Source organism: Paralichthys olivaceus, chromosome 11 (genome assembly GCF_024713975.1).
Source record: "Paralichthys olivaceus isolate ysfri-2021 chromosome 11, ASM2471397v2, whole genome shotgun sequence".
Lineage (NCBI taxonomy): Eukaryota > Metazoa > Chordata > Actinopteri > Pleuronectiformes > Paralichthyidae > Paralichthys > Paralichthys olivaceus.
Genome location: NC_091103.1, coordinates 4,164,361 through 4,179,774, shown reverse-complemented (window position 1 = coordinate 4,179,774; position 15,414 = coordinate 4,164,361). Strand labels below are relative to the sequence as shown.

The window sequence follows — 15,414 nt, the reverse complement described above, 5'->3', positions numbered from 1 at the left end:
AGCAGATGTATGCAGCTATTGGAGGAGCTGTGAGGGTGAGGGTGGGGGTGAATGTGGGGGCTTTCATGCGACTGAAGACCAGACCAGGGGTACAACCCTCTTATTTCTGCCATTAGTGTAACATGTCATTATGCGGGTGTTAATTAGTCCCTGGACTCACTTTTTCTCTCGATTAAACTATAGGATTAAAATGTAAACCTCCTATGAGATTTTTAGACGTCTTTTGGGCCAAGATGAGGGATGGTGAGATGCTGAGAGGGTTCATCCTCTTGGGACCAAGAACACACTTAGTTATTTTATGGAAATCACGCCATTAGATTTGAATGTTTCTCATCTGATGCAAAAAGGTTGCATGCATATTTCAAATCAGAGTTCACGGACTCTGTCCTTCAGTGTTTGAGGAACCTTGTCATGTGTTGCTCGATGGGGGATACGTCTGTGTAGCCGCAGCATCATTGGAAAACATTCTCCTGTGTGGAACATTAATATTTGCAAACTCTGGGCAACAGCTTTAAACTGAACAGAGCTCACACACACACGTTTGCTGGAAAGCTGCACAGTGACTCTCAGATCAGTTAAGTAGAACTGGATGTTAATATCCTTTACTTGCACATGTGAGACGTTCTGCAAGATGATATGAGTCTGGGGTCTCCCTCTAGAGCACTTCGACATGGGATCAAACTGACCAACAAGCAGCCCAAACTCCTGAGCCCCACTGTCATTCAGTGTTTCTCAGTGAAACATAGAGTGTTGCACTGATGTCCGGCAAATGTTGTGAATGCATCATAAACTAGACTGGGTGAAAACCAAACCTCGTTGGCAGCGTAACAGACAATGAAGCAGATTTTTTCCCCTGTTTTCATGTTTCCTAGCAAGTTGTCTTCTTCTCTGTATATTACTGTATTTGTAGAGCATTGTCAGTTTCCCTTCTTCAAGGGCCATTTTGCCCAAATTTCAAAAAAACATCCACAATCTATCTCTTACTGCAAACACAATAAGACCTACCAACCCTTACTGTTTAAATTTAGTTTTTTATTTCAGCAGGGCCTTTTTTTCATAAACATTTGTGAATGGTATTTTTTACATGCTATATTCAATGCTGTTTCATAAATAATGTGTTTTCTACCAACTAACCAGAGCTTCATGTAGTCACACCGGTGTGTTGAGGCAATAACTATTCTCCCCTCAGGTGAACAAACATTCTTTAAGTATTTGAACATGCAGGTGCATGAAGCACGCAAACTCCTTCAGGTTAAAAACAAAATTTTTTTATGATTGTGATACTGCCTATTGCTCCTTGTTGACTTAACCTACAAACATTTTGCCCTCCCGCTTGTAATGGCCTTCATTTCCTCCTCCATCTCTTATTCATTGCTCTGTGGTTCCTCAAATTTGTTAAGAATCTAAATAAGAGTTCTCAAGAAGCTGAGTTATGTGACCGATGAGTCTCACCTACAGTCACTGAGTTTGACAAATGCTCTCGTTACTAATGTAATAAATTACAAAATTAAGACATGAGTTAGGGTGGCTGACTGTTTCCCATGGGGAATTCTGTTCATAGCTGCGGAACTGGTCCTCTACCCACGCCAACCCTGCAAGCCCGGACACATCAAGGCAACAATCATTAGGAGACACGTGAAATAGTCATGAGGAAGGTGCTCTTTGACTGCGTTACGGTTTTAAGATTTAAGGTCTTTGTATAATATCTCATTCTCCTAAAGGTTACAAAGATCAAACTTTGTGACAAAGGGAGTCCTTCTCCCTCACAGATCGTACACTTTCCTTCCCAAGAGCCTGAAATTCCTCCATTGTCCTAATGGCTTGTGTTCCTTAAAGTGTCTTCATCACCATTCATGAAGATGAGTTTACTTCTCTAAAGTACCACAGGTAAACATTTTCTAGACAAGCAACAAATATTATGAACCTGTAAAGTGCCAAGATATGGGAACTTTAACAACCTCACATTGCTGCTTTGATACAACTCCAGACTGCACCAAATACATTTATTGGTTTCTTACTCTGGGGGAGTGGAGTCTTAGGGAGTCTATTCAAGCATATCACATATAGTTGGTCTGTTCAATGAGTTCTCTTTTTAATTTTTTCATTGCTCTTTTTAAATGTAATATCTTTTCACTTTCATTCACGGAGTCTTCCCCAAGATGATTTGGAGGCCCCATAGACAGACCCATCTCCCACTCTGAAAACGCTAAACCATAAATTAACATGTAAGATACTGAATATATCAATTTTATATTCATATACTACAATAGTGTAAATGAGCATACTGTTAATACCTCTTATTCAATCAACAAACAATGTCCCCATTTCATTTCTCTTTATTCAGTAAATAAAACTGTTGATTAGTGTTATAATTGTATGACTATCATCAGTAATAACAAACACACAAAACAGTAGATAATTCAAAAATTGTTTAATATAGTGGAATATTCATTTACACTAACATGACAGAAGTATGATTTAACAGAACCATTGTCTTCTACACACCAACAATAACAACAGTAAAAAAAATACTGCTGTCATCTATATCATTATTAGAACTTATTAAACCTCATACCAGCATCTCTGTCTGAGCTTATGATACCTGTGATAATAATAATTACCAAAATTGATCCATTGTTGGCTCACCAAGATGAAAACAAACTACTATTCATTTGTAAAAAAAACAATATACAGTACATTTAAAAAATAATTTGTGACGGCATGGATTATATAGCCTAAACTGATCTGAGGAACAATCAAGTGTCACAGTTCCCATGATTACCTGTTAAAAAAAGGCTTCAACTATAATAAGAGCAGATGAGCTGAAACATTACGACTCCTCTCAGATGAAGCAAATAATGCAGATTACCTCACAGCACTTGTCAAGGTGTGCGAGACAAAAGATGATACGTAAACTCTTATACATGTAGTGTACGTGGTGAAAAAAAGCAAGAGCCAAACTAATATGGTCAAGCGACTGGGGTCGGAGAATCGCAGGAACACAAAGGCTTGTGGGCTGCTCCCAGTCGGCAGTGGTCCACAGGGGGGGAGATTTTTGGCCCAGGAAGAACTAACCGAATATTAAGCAGGAGTGGTCATAATGTTTTACCTCATCAGTCTGCAACTACTGGACTTTCAAACCTTAATATGAACGGTACAACACAACGTCCCGATTACCCTGGTTATAAAGAAATACACACTGGAGCAGTAGAATTATTTATATAGTAATATTTGCAAACTGCATCTTGACAAATAATAATGATAATTTTATAATGATGATGACTCTGGCCAACACTGTCTGATCCATGTGACAGAAACTACTGACCCATAGTTTTCTCGTCTGTCTGTGGACCATTAAGAATCTGAATCAGAAATGAAGTGACAATGTGCAAATACTACTGGCACATATTATAGTATATACTCTTACTGAAACTGATACCATTTCTGATAGAGACACATAATGAAACTGGGTCATCACCAACAACTGTGTCAGAGTCATTGAGATCAAACTTGTTCCTCATTCTCAATTGATAATAAAAGGAAAAAGGAGTTTCTGCCCTACATCTCTGTGGTTTTGTAGAATGTGCTGCTGCAACATGACTGACAGATTGGATAATTGAAGTAGGTGTTTCGCAATAAGAACTCAGTGAGTGTATGGTATGTACAAGTGTTAAAAATACTCCCTGCATGAGTCATTTCTGGGAGTTAAATTAAACTATATTCACTCCCCATCACCTTGCAATATTCACTAAAACTTGTCATGTACTCAAGAACATAAGTCTTTTTAAAGATCCAATATGTAAAATCAATGGCTGTAAAGCTCTTTGACTGAGCTGGGTCCCAGTAGGGAGAGCTAGCGTCCAGTTTGTATAAGAGAATAACAAATCTATTGTGGGATTCTTGATAAAACTGGAATCAATGATTTTTGGATCATATGCAGCAACACACTGTGGAGCTGCTGCTTAAATACAATCCAAGCTAAAACTATGTCCATAAGACTTTCCCTCCCTGCCAGTAACTATTGTATATTTTAACGAAACTATTAAAACCAGCGTCAAAAAAATAAAAAATATTTTCATAGTATTTTACGTATGGATCTCTACAGACACACACTTACTGAGAACAACTTGTTACTCAAATGTAACAAACAATGGAAGTTTCACAGAAACCAGCCAATGGGCACCTGACGTTTCTGTGCATGTTATGATAAACACCTGATTGCAAGTCAGGCATTTTTACAACACACAAAACATCAGATGCTTTACATTACAGGCCTGAACTCAGTCTCAGAGCGAAAAGAACCCCAATAACTGAGGTCTCTCTGTGACAATTCAGGCCTGAACCGACTCAGAACATTACTGTTGGGTCTCCAAAGTGCCCTGCCGGGCGGGTGTGCCAGAGGCTCAACCAATTCTAGGTTGCATGCTCCAGCCTCCCTGAGAAAGAGAGAGAGAAAAAAGGAATGATTAAAACTTAAAACGACTTTAAAAACAAATACACAAAACATTTGTTTCTATTGGTAACACTTAGTTCAGTGTTAAATACATCTTGTGAGGCTCAGTTCTATGTTGTCACCTCAATTCAGCCTCACTTTGGAATTAATGCTAACACTAGCAGGCTGATCACGTCATGCTCAAAATGAGTATAAACGAATAGCTGATACTGATATTATTATTTTATGTGTTGAACAAATACAAATGTTGACACCCCTTTTCATTCTCAACAAGACTTCAAAACAAAGTGTTCCATTGCCTCAGAGACAGACGGTCCAACAATAGAACAAAACTCAAAAACTTTACTCAAAAACAAGTTGAGTACATGAGACTACATGACTTCCCTACACAGAACTTAGCAACCACTGCTCACGCAAATTTCTCTGCATGACACTTCAAATGCATACCAGCATACTTAACAATAACATATTCTACATCAGGCCTGGGGCGCATCCGGCTTCAGAAACAACCTGATCTCGCCTGCGAGGCAATTCATACAAAAATACTCTGTAGGTCCAAAATGTCCTACAGGGTGCTCCCTTCCAGTTGTTTGACCGCAACACATGAGCTGCTTTCAGACATGCACTGGACTCCGCAATTCCTCCGGATTGTCTCTAGAGGAGGTGCACGTGTGAACGCAAATGTCCGAGTGAGACGCTCTGCAGTTTCTACGGATTTTAACCACCTGACCTCCATGAGAAGTCCATGTGAGAACACAAGGGATCCCCTACTGGACTCACCGTGAGCTAACACAGTGACTAGCACGGAAAGGTGAAAAAACAAAAACAAAACAAATATCTTCCAGTGAAAAAGTGGTGACACACACATAGAAGACACAGACGAAGATGTCAAGAGAGTTTTTGGTGATAAGAGCCGACGACGGTGCCGTAAACAAAATCACTTCAGCTCTGCAGCAGAGTTAATACGACAATGCCTGCCTCTGTCTAAAGCACCTGGCTGCTACAGCTCGGAGGAGCAGAAGATTTGATGTTGTTGTGAATGTGTTTGTGCAGAGAACATTCAATACAATTCCACAACCACAAGGGAGCAGGGAGGAACCCGACCTATATCTCTGTAAATACACACTATAGGTCAAGTACATGTTGAGTCATTATTTGTTCATACTCTTTACTATCCGGCTTTGCTCTTCCAAAAAAACTTAACTACAAATAGGAGACAACTGGGCTTGATGTGATCAACACGGTTTTAATCTGTTTGAATGTCCTCTGCCTACAACTGTCAGTGGGCTGTGAGCGAGGAGCAAAACAGAACACACGAGTGATGGTGCAGCAATTGGGTAGTGATTACTGCTTCTATAAGAATAGTTTGCTTGGCTGAACATGTACTACATCAGAGCTGAGTGATTACAGCTTTGGGTTTGAATCCATCCGCCAGCCCTTTGCTGGATGGCACCCCCCCCTCTTTCTCCTGCCTGTCCTGTCCTTTCTCTCTTTACTGTCACTAACTGAAGACCTAGTTTCCCTTTGTTACATTTTTTTTCATGAAACGTGAAAAGAAGCCAAACTTTAGTTCTTACAGGGTGCCGCATCATGGTGAGAAAGTAGCAGCCCATGTGCAGCAGAATCTCCAGGGTCTCCATCATCTGCTCTTGGCGGAGGGTTTGGAGTCTGGTGTGACTGGGGGATTTACTGCTCTCCAGCTCACATACTGTGGCCTTCAGAGCTACTGAGGCACACTGGAGGACGGTCATTCCTGAGAACACAAAGGGATAATTACTGCACTCATTCCCTGTAAGTGCACCTCAATCTTTCACTTTAAAATTGAGCATTCCTGAGCTAAAGCGGTAACTAACAAAGAAAAACATGACACGAGCTTGACTGAAACCAGTCTCAGATTCAGTGCAGCTGTTACACAATGTAATTTTGTCAGAGACAGTTCATTAACTACACAAAATGTTTACAATATTACTACTACTACTAATTTTCAAATATTATCATTGTCCATTTGTTACAATAATCTTAATATAAATAATAATTCTTACCATGTTTTGATTGAGTTTAAAAGTACCATTTGAAAGCTCCGCAGTTATTTTACTGTGGTTGGAGCATCAACTTCTATACTTTCCATTGTAAGGTACAAGGTTGTTTTAATTATTTTTTGTCTTTGCATTATGCATAACTGACAGTTCGGTACCTTGCCTCCAGTTTGGAAAAGGACTATATAAATAGTTAACTATTATTATAATTTCTATTAGTACATACCGCAGTTATCAGTGGCTTCGACATCGACATACACACCATCCATCATTGAGTGTTTTAGAACCTAAAAGAAAACATACACATGAGTTAAAGATGTTGCAAGACAGTTGCAATAAAACACAGCACAGGACACACTCTGAGCTTCCATAGCAGCTTTACAACGCTGCTCTTGGATGGAGAAAATGGCAGCTCTGAGATCTTTCTGTAGGGATGTAGATTACTGACAGACACTAATTATCCGACAACAAATGTGTTCTCTATGTCTCTTCAGCATCACCTTCACATCTGTAATTATCACGATTACTGTTTTCACCGTAACAACCAGTCTGACAGAGTGTAGCTCAACCATGCGGGAACAAACCCAGAACAACATGAATGAGTGAATGAGAGTGCTGGTGTTTTTGTGTTGTTACAACATTTGTTATGTTACACCCAACTGGCTTAGCATGTACCGGAAAATTAATGCTTTGGAAATGTTTGGCATTCACGTAACAAACGGCCGCAGCCTTCAGATTGCTTGCAGGTAGTTTTGTAAGTTTATACTTCCTGGAGGGCACTGGCATTTATTGAATGTTGAAACTGATGAACATTTTTTGATTTATTTGATCATGAATACAACTTCTTATTCTTTCACTGATAAATTGTTTAGATTCGAAATTTCAAAATGGACCAAGAAAAAAAGTATCTAACATGCCCAACATGCAAACTACATTTGGTTTACGATAACAAAGGAAACATTTTGAGGAAAAGTGCAGCAACACTATAAAATTCAGCAGACACAAGTCTACAAGCTTCCAAGCAGCTACAATTAGCTTATCTAAAAGGTGAATTAGCCCTTTATCACTGCATCAACAGCTAGAATTTGGGCAATCATGCACGACAAGAAGATAAGTAGCCTTACCAGCTTCTTCTGCATGCTTCATTTTCACTGAAACAATTTTTGTTTATGTTAAAGCTGTATTTATAATGGGAGGAGCAGTGTTCTGTGCAGGTCAAGATTACATCCTCTTACTCTTCAACCATTCATCTTTGTGCATATTCATGGAGTACGGATGATCCTAATGAGTTGGGATTTTCTTTTATGGTTAGTTTGGACCTATTATTATACTTTATTTCGCAAACTAAACAGAGAGAGCAGATTATCTTCAGTCTAATGAATAAAAAAATGTCAAAATACAGCCAACAATCCTATCTTGTTCATAATTACTGCAGCGTAGGTGATGCACTCTTCTTTTTTGTTTGTTTGTCTGTGAGTCAGAAAGGATTACGCAAAAACTACGGACAGGATCATTACTCTCAGATCAGAGCTATCACTCAAGGTGCAACAATTCCAGAGTGTACAAGTGCAAACCGAGGATTTGGTCGACCTCTACAAATAACTACCACTGTGCCTTCACTGCTGCAGTGACTCTCCAAGAGGATAAAGTCTGTGGGTGAGTTTTCCTTTCACGTAAAGAAAACATTACTCTTGTCCAACAACATCTGCTGTATGTATTTGAGTTGGTCTATAAAAGTTAATACAACACAGAGAAACATTCACTTAGGAGCATAATGACAGGTTGCCCGAGTTGCTACTTATCTTCTGCTAAGAAAACCTGAAACATCTGATCTGTGCAGTCTGCACATAAACCACAGTATGATCTAAATGCACAGAAGCATCAGCATGATAAAATGCTACCTGTCATTCCCGACGGTACAGTCATCCATCATACAGACATGAAACAGGTTGACTTAACACATGACGCTGCTGAGATGACACTAAGTGATACGTTATGTGCAGCCACTGTGTCTCACAGAACCAGTTGTGTTAGTTTTTGTCTGAGCTTTTCATCTGCACCAACGAAAGACTTTATGTATTGACTCTGACGCAGAGGAAACTTTCATGTACACATATTCAAAGGATATGTACCTGTTTAACCTGTTAGTCTGGATCAGGGGCAACCACATCAGCATCCAATAACTCACAATAACAAATGGAGTCAAGTTGCTCTTCAAAAGTGAACGTGTTCCGATGTGTGAGAACATTTCCATAAACACGAAAATAGAAACAAAGAGGAAAGAGGCTTCCTAACACAATCGTGTGAACCTGACTATAATTCCATTTTCTAAAATTGAGTTAAGAAAGACTGACATAATCGGTGACCTATCAGTGTCATTTAAAAGCCAATGACAAGAAACATCGTTGCATCATGTTTTTCACAAAATACTATCGGTCTTGTCTGAAAGAAACTGTCCTAAACACATGGAAGTGGAGAGAAAAACAAGGCTCTAACCTCCAGGACTCGGATGTAGCCTTTCTCAGCGCTCAGGTGGAGGCAGGACTTTCCTGAATTGTTCGTCTCATTGACGTTGGCCCCCAAACAGATCAAATCTGCCACCATGAGGTGATGGTTGTGATTCGCTGCGTGCAGCAGGGCGGTCTGGGAAAAGGAGGCAATTAACATTAAACTACATATTGTCCAATGATAAGAAATGCAGCATAAATGTCAATAATGGATTCCTTATGTCTGTTGTCGAGACAGAAACAGCATTAGACATTTTAACACTGAATCGTTATTGATGTGAATGCTCTGATTACCTGTTTAAATAAAGCTGTACATTTTAAGAATTAAGGTTCAAACACCTCCTTCACACTTTAGTATGATTCTACATTATTCCTTCATATATTGTGTAAACTAAATGAGCATCTGTGAAACTTTACAGTTTTGGTACATTACAACAAAATTGGACGTATTCATTTAAATGGCCTAATATGAACAAAAATTCTGTGAAAACAAAAGTCATAGAGTTTTTAAGTGGTTTGGATTATTATATAATGAAGTTAATACTTTAATTTGCACACTTAATCCAATGAATCCATCTAATCCCAAATATGAATTGTACACAAAAGACTGTACTTAAGGGTGAGACAGATTTATTATCAAAAACTAGAGAAGTAAATCTGAAATGTGTTGAATTGAAATGTACTGTACCATTCCGTCAGAGTCTTTAAGGTCCAGGCTGTTGAGTACGGCCATCCTTTTAGCAATGGCGTAGCCCAGTGCCCTCTTTCCGACACATGATACTTTATGGAGAGCCCTGGAGAGACACACACATCCAGCATATTTAGACAGAGAAAAAAAAATTCATATGACAATACAGGTATTTACTGACACACAAAGAGGCAGAATGCTAGTAAGAGTTTAACAGGTTGGAACATGGGTTGTGTGTAGTTAGCCAAACAAAAGCAGAGAGCCTGAGCTCAACAAACTGAACCAACATAGGCTTAGTCCTCAAAACCCTTTTACAGCTTAAAGTTAAACAACATAATGATGTCTCTGTTGTATTCGAGTGTCCCAGTCAGACGTGACATGACAGACAGTGAGACAGCATGGACAAAACCAGGATCCTGAAACTGAAGCAGCTAAACTGAATTCAGGCATCAACACTAGTACCTAAGACTGCCCTTCACTCTCCATCTCATAAAATCTTTTATACAGGCTCTCATAGCTTACATGATTTGACTTGTTGGGTTAAGGAATGTTAATGTAATCCTAAAACACAGGATACTCGTCCTATGAAGTCATAATGAGGAGGAAGCACAGAGCCACAGATATTACAATAAATATAAAGATTGACTGGGTACATAGAAAACAGACCAAACCACTAGAGTAGACAGAAGTAGAGAGAAATGTGAGCCTCTTATTGCACTTCTCTTGGTTTTTGGGTTCTCTGGATTCTATCCTTCTTTTTTTAACATCACGTTTTTACTTTTCTTTTCCATGAAGCCATTTCAGTCTGCCACACTCTAAATTACCTTAACTGTCTAAAGTTGATCCTAACTTCAGTAAAAGTCATTGGAAGACTTATAGAAAGGATCTAAATTAATGCAGAACCAGAGACTTCTTCTTTCTTGCTGAAAACCTTTTGCCTAAATTAACGACCATGCCACAGAACGGCAGATAGTTTGCTGGTCTGGGGAACTCACTTCTTTCTAGATTGTTTTAAAAAAGCAGAATTCCTTGACTTGCACCAAACTTACGTTCTGCCATCTTCATCTGTGGCCAGTAGGGCTGCATCAGAGATGTTCCTCAACTGATTCTCTTCTTTCTGCAGCTGGGCCCAGAAGAACGCAGAGCTGTTTATGTTCCAGTTGCGGTTCTGGGGATCAAACTGCTCCTCCCCTCCTCCACTGTCTCTTTTACCACCTGCGATGCTGGAAGGCTGAAGGCTGGTGTGCATGATGCCGAGAGGCGACGGGGCCTGGTGGTACTCCACTGTGCCCAGTGAGTACGACATGTAGGACTGTGGGCTGGGGATCATTTCATCAGACTCGTCACTGTTGTACCCTGTGTGTTGGAGGGAAGACATTAAGTGTGAGGAGTGGTGGTTGTAGTTGCTGTTAATATATTCCTCAGGGTCATATTTTATAAATGTGGATTTGGTCCACGTGAATTACCAGCTGGAGACAGCGCAGGGGACACTGGGGGGTTAGAGGACAGAGGTTGAGAAGGGGAGTGGCGGGTGTTGCTGGTCCTAAGATCCTCTTCCAGCACCTCAACGATGATTGCCAGCTCCTCCAGGCTTTTTGTTGGATGTTTTTTCTGTAAGTATGCGACATGTGATCAACAAGGATCCATAAACCCACTTTTTACACATAAATCTTTGAGGAACCTTCTGGGGGGAGTTGTGATCTGTGTTTTTCAACACTCACCTTGGTGGTCTGGTGTCCTGCACGAGTTTTGACACGTTTCTTGTCTCCTGTGGAAGAAACAAGTTAAGTCTGAATCTGAAAGTGGAGCATGTTAGCCCACAAAGTCATTACATAGGACTGCAGGCTGGTATCTTGTGGGGATTTTATCTGTTAAAGGAAAAATAATATACACAACAGATAATTTACTATGATACTTGTGGGTTTATACTGACCTTTGACTGTTTTGCTGAATGTCTCCTGAATTAGAATGATGCAAAAAGAAAAAAGAAAGTTATGTTAGTGCAGGTCTGTATGCTTTTCAGACATGAACATTAATGTACATCTTGTATGTAGGGGACAGTGCAGGTTTATGGCTCTCTCTCTCACACAGACACACTATAAAATGCTCGCCCTCCAATCCAGAACTATATCCTGTTTATGCAACGTACAGAGGTGAGACGTGAATCTGGAGGGAACGGGTCAAAAGAAATTAAGCGCCACATTGAGTTTCTAATTTAAACTTTCTATTGTGATCAGAAACAGTAATAGAAGCTGAAGAGAACAGCTGTAAATCCACCGGCAGTAATTTGTGTATCTCAAGGAAAATGCTAAACAAACAATGGTTGTGCACCAAGTTGTCACAGTAGCAGTACCACAAATGTGTCTGACCATTTGAAATAGTACTAGTAATGAAGACTGCCACGTTTCCCTTCCATACATACAAACATACCAGAATGAAGATTCTACTTGTCCCTGCAACAACAAGACATTCTTGTTTAAATTCATTATTGTTTCTGTTGGAACAATTTTAACCTTGCATCACAAACCAGTTCAATTTAACAAAACAGTATTTATTCAGACCAGGCAAAGGCACATCGGCTTTTAACAGCAGTTATATGAAAAGAAAGAATGGTGTGATGCTGGCCTACATACTGTAGCCTAGTTCTATAAAGCTGCAGCCCAACAAAGACTCTTAACAAAGCAGAGCTCAAAGCAACAACAGAAATTACATTCAGCAAGAAACCCTGAGAAAGACGATTCAAAACAAACCACACTGCAGACCAACAGCGGACACATCACAGGGGTGTGGGTGTGTTTATGGTATGAATATGTGTACGTTTGTGTGTGTTATATAGCATTTATGTTTTTAAGTGCTGTCAACACCTATTATTTACAAGACATATCACCAAGGCTTAGTTGCACCAAATCAACGCAGTGAAAAGACATGTTTGTTTTCTTACCAGGTCTCCTTTAAGGAAAATATAGTGCAGTTACATGAATGTAAGATCAACCGACTATGGGGGCGGGCTCCAAAGTCCAAGTTGTCAAAATAAGGATCAAATTGATTTGGGATAACCAGGCTCATGTTTGGAAACCCCAATAAAATGATGCATAAGCAAATACTCATCTGTTTCTTCAAATCTTCTCAAAAGAAATGAACACTAGACAATAGAAAAACTTTTAGCCTTGCCTAGAATCTTTTTATTTCAAGTGGTAACTATAGCGCCACCATAAAGCAAATGATTCCCACTATTTAATGGGCCATTCTGCCAAGTTTCTGAAAATTAAAAACTATGCTGTGATACTGAAAATTTATTTTTTATTGGTTGTGAAATGTCTTCCTGACAAAAAACTGTTGCAATGCTCGATACCATAAGTCATCAACACGTCATCTGTTTGCCAAATACAGTTAGAGGGACGGACATGTTTTTGATAAACACACAACTGAGCACTAGACCGGAATCACATTCAGCAGATTCTGAGCATTTTTTCAAAATTTGGTTGGTCGCCATTAGGAAAAGTGTTATCTTATTTTAATAAATGTTGATCAGGGGGGCACAAAATACAGAAAGTAACAAAGAAGCTCCAAACCAATTACATTAAATTTGCTTTAAAGGTTCAGTGTGTAGAATTTAGTGGTGAATTTGCATGTTGCAGCTGAATACTCCTCATCTCACCCTCCCCTTCCAAACATGAGGTTTTAGTTTGTCCAGTTTGGACGAGAGTAAAAATCATGGCGACCTCCACAGAGAAGACCCCCCTCCATGTAAATATAGTTTTTAAATATAAAGGGTCTTTTCTATGGTAAAGAAAACAACAATTTCTTTAGCATCCTTAGGATTATTTTATATCCAATTTCTGCCAAAAATCCCTTTCACCTTAATCTTATAGTAAGACGCCACAAAACAGATGATGTTTATATTTGGGGGCATTAAAAGTGTTTCAGAAACAATTTACCAACCCGACCTTAAAGTTACTGTAATTCAGACTGTACTTTTATAATTTTTCCATTGTTTTGTTGATCTGGCCAAACCCTTTTATTTGTTTATTTTGCCTTCTGTTTTTATAGACATGCAACAACCAGGAAACCAAAATATAAATGCAGTTGGTTGGCTCATCTGAGCCAAGGTTGACAACATGAAGTAAATGAATGTTATTGAAGGGTGGAGGAAGATGGGAACAGCACATGTTGTTTACAAGATAGATTGTGTCGCTTTTCTGAGAAGACGTGGTAGCATGTAGGTGAACATTTGCAGGTTTTTGAAAAAAAAAAAAGGCGATTGACTCCATTCACATTGCAAGTTGACGAGTTAACTTTTCTGTTTGGACTGAGTGTGAGCTACGAGCTAACGTACAGACTGGTAAAGTGTATTCATCGCAACTCATCTGGTCGTTGGTGCTCTTGCAAGTGTTAGTGCTGCTGTGTGAGCTGCTACGGTGGCTAAATGCTGTTTTTTTCCCAACATAATCTAAAACATAATCATAGTCTCAATGCGTTGTCCTCAGGTGAGTCAAGTGTGACACTAAAATCCAGTATAGTGCTTTGGGATTTGTTCCAATATTAATCCGGTTTGTGAATATTTACAGTGACCCAGCCCTACTGACTTTGTTTATCTTTACAGTTAAAACATACTAGTTTTTGTCACCTTAGAATCTTGAGGTTCCCAGCCTTGGGCTAGACGCTTGTTTCTCAGTAGATCCCTCACTGGCATTTTGACACGAACTCCGAGGTAGACCTTCTCACTGTCATACATGGCACGTCTTGCACCTGCGGAGGAAACAACCAACAGTGAGCCACAATGGTGGGAGCAGATACACAACGGTGACGCAGAGTAACAGAATCAGGAGCTTCTGTAAACCTAGAGCGACATGTAAATTAAGTTCACAAAAATGACAACAACAATTATCTTGCTGTCAGAAAGATGTTTGCTACCTAACCCATTACTATGGAAATGTGAATTTCTCCCACTACTTGCAGGGACAGTGTGGTTAACTAGAGAAACTATCATAGACACGTGTCTTCTTCAGATCTGTGGACAATAACACAAGTTAACTTCAAGTTTGTTTCCAGAACAACAACTCATACCCTTGGTGAAGCCCGGGAAAGGTGTGTCAGGCTCCGTCAGGCCCGCCGCGGTTTCCCGAGAGAGCCCCTTGACGACGTCAGCCGTCTCGTCACCTCCGTCGCTGGAGTTCCTTCTTTTATATTTCCCTCTCATTTTGTCCAACTAGAGAGAAAGAACTGAGGAACCGGACTCTGTCTCAACAGCAACTTGAAGCAGGAGCAGCACCTGCCCTCTGAGTGACTGACAGTTCCCTCACACCTGTCTGTACTGTCACCAGGAAGGACCAGCCCCCTGCCCGGGGCATGTGGTCCACGCCCAGTTCACAGGTGAGTGAAATGGGAATTGGCGTCAGCGCACACTTTAACCCGCTGGGCTCATTATCATCATGTGTTGAAAAGCACACACAAACTGTGCACACACTGTAATCTACAAATAGTCTATTTTTTAATCCAATTCTTTTTGTATAAAACTTTACTTTAATTATCTAATAGCTAATTCAGAAACACGGACCGTTTTTTTAATATTTTAGGAAAATTATCCCATTAATTCAAGAAAACAGCAGATTATTTTTTGTGTGAAAATGAGTTAATTCAGAGAGAGGAGAGAGAGACCAGGAACAATTGATCACCATCAGGTTTCAGCTCCGACAGGCTAGTTGTTATAATGAAAACAATAAGAGTGAT

General features: G+C 39.7%; 1 protein-coding gene across 1 annotated transcript; it reads right to left on the bottom strand.

Moving 5' to 3' along the window:
* Positions 1-2,416: 2,416 nt before the first annotated feature.
* On the bottom strand, positions 2,417-14,996 carry LOC109634447 (NF-kappa-B inhibitor zeta). The gene is made up of 11 exons (XM_020094929.2): positions 14,752-14,996; positions 14,312-14,433; positions 11,618-11,642; positions 11,406-11,452; positions 11,151-11,295; positions 10,734-11,040; positions 9,685-9,790; positions 8,986-9,132; positions 6,716-6,776; positions 6,031-6,206; positions 2,417-4,436 (listed from the first exon to the last, which is right to left on the bottom strand). Exons 1-11 carry the CDS (start codon positions 14,882-14,884, stop codon positions 4,404-4,406), a joined length of 1,302 nt encoding a protein of 433 aa, XP_019950488.2. The 5' UTR covers positions 14,885-14,996; the 3' UTR covers positions 2,417-4,403.
* Between the last annotated feature and the right edge of the window lie 418 nt (positions 14,997-15,414).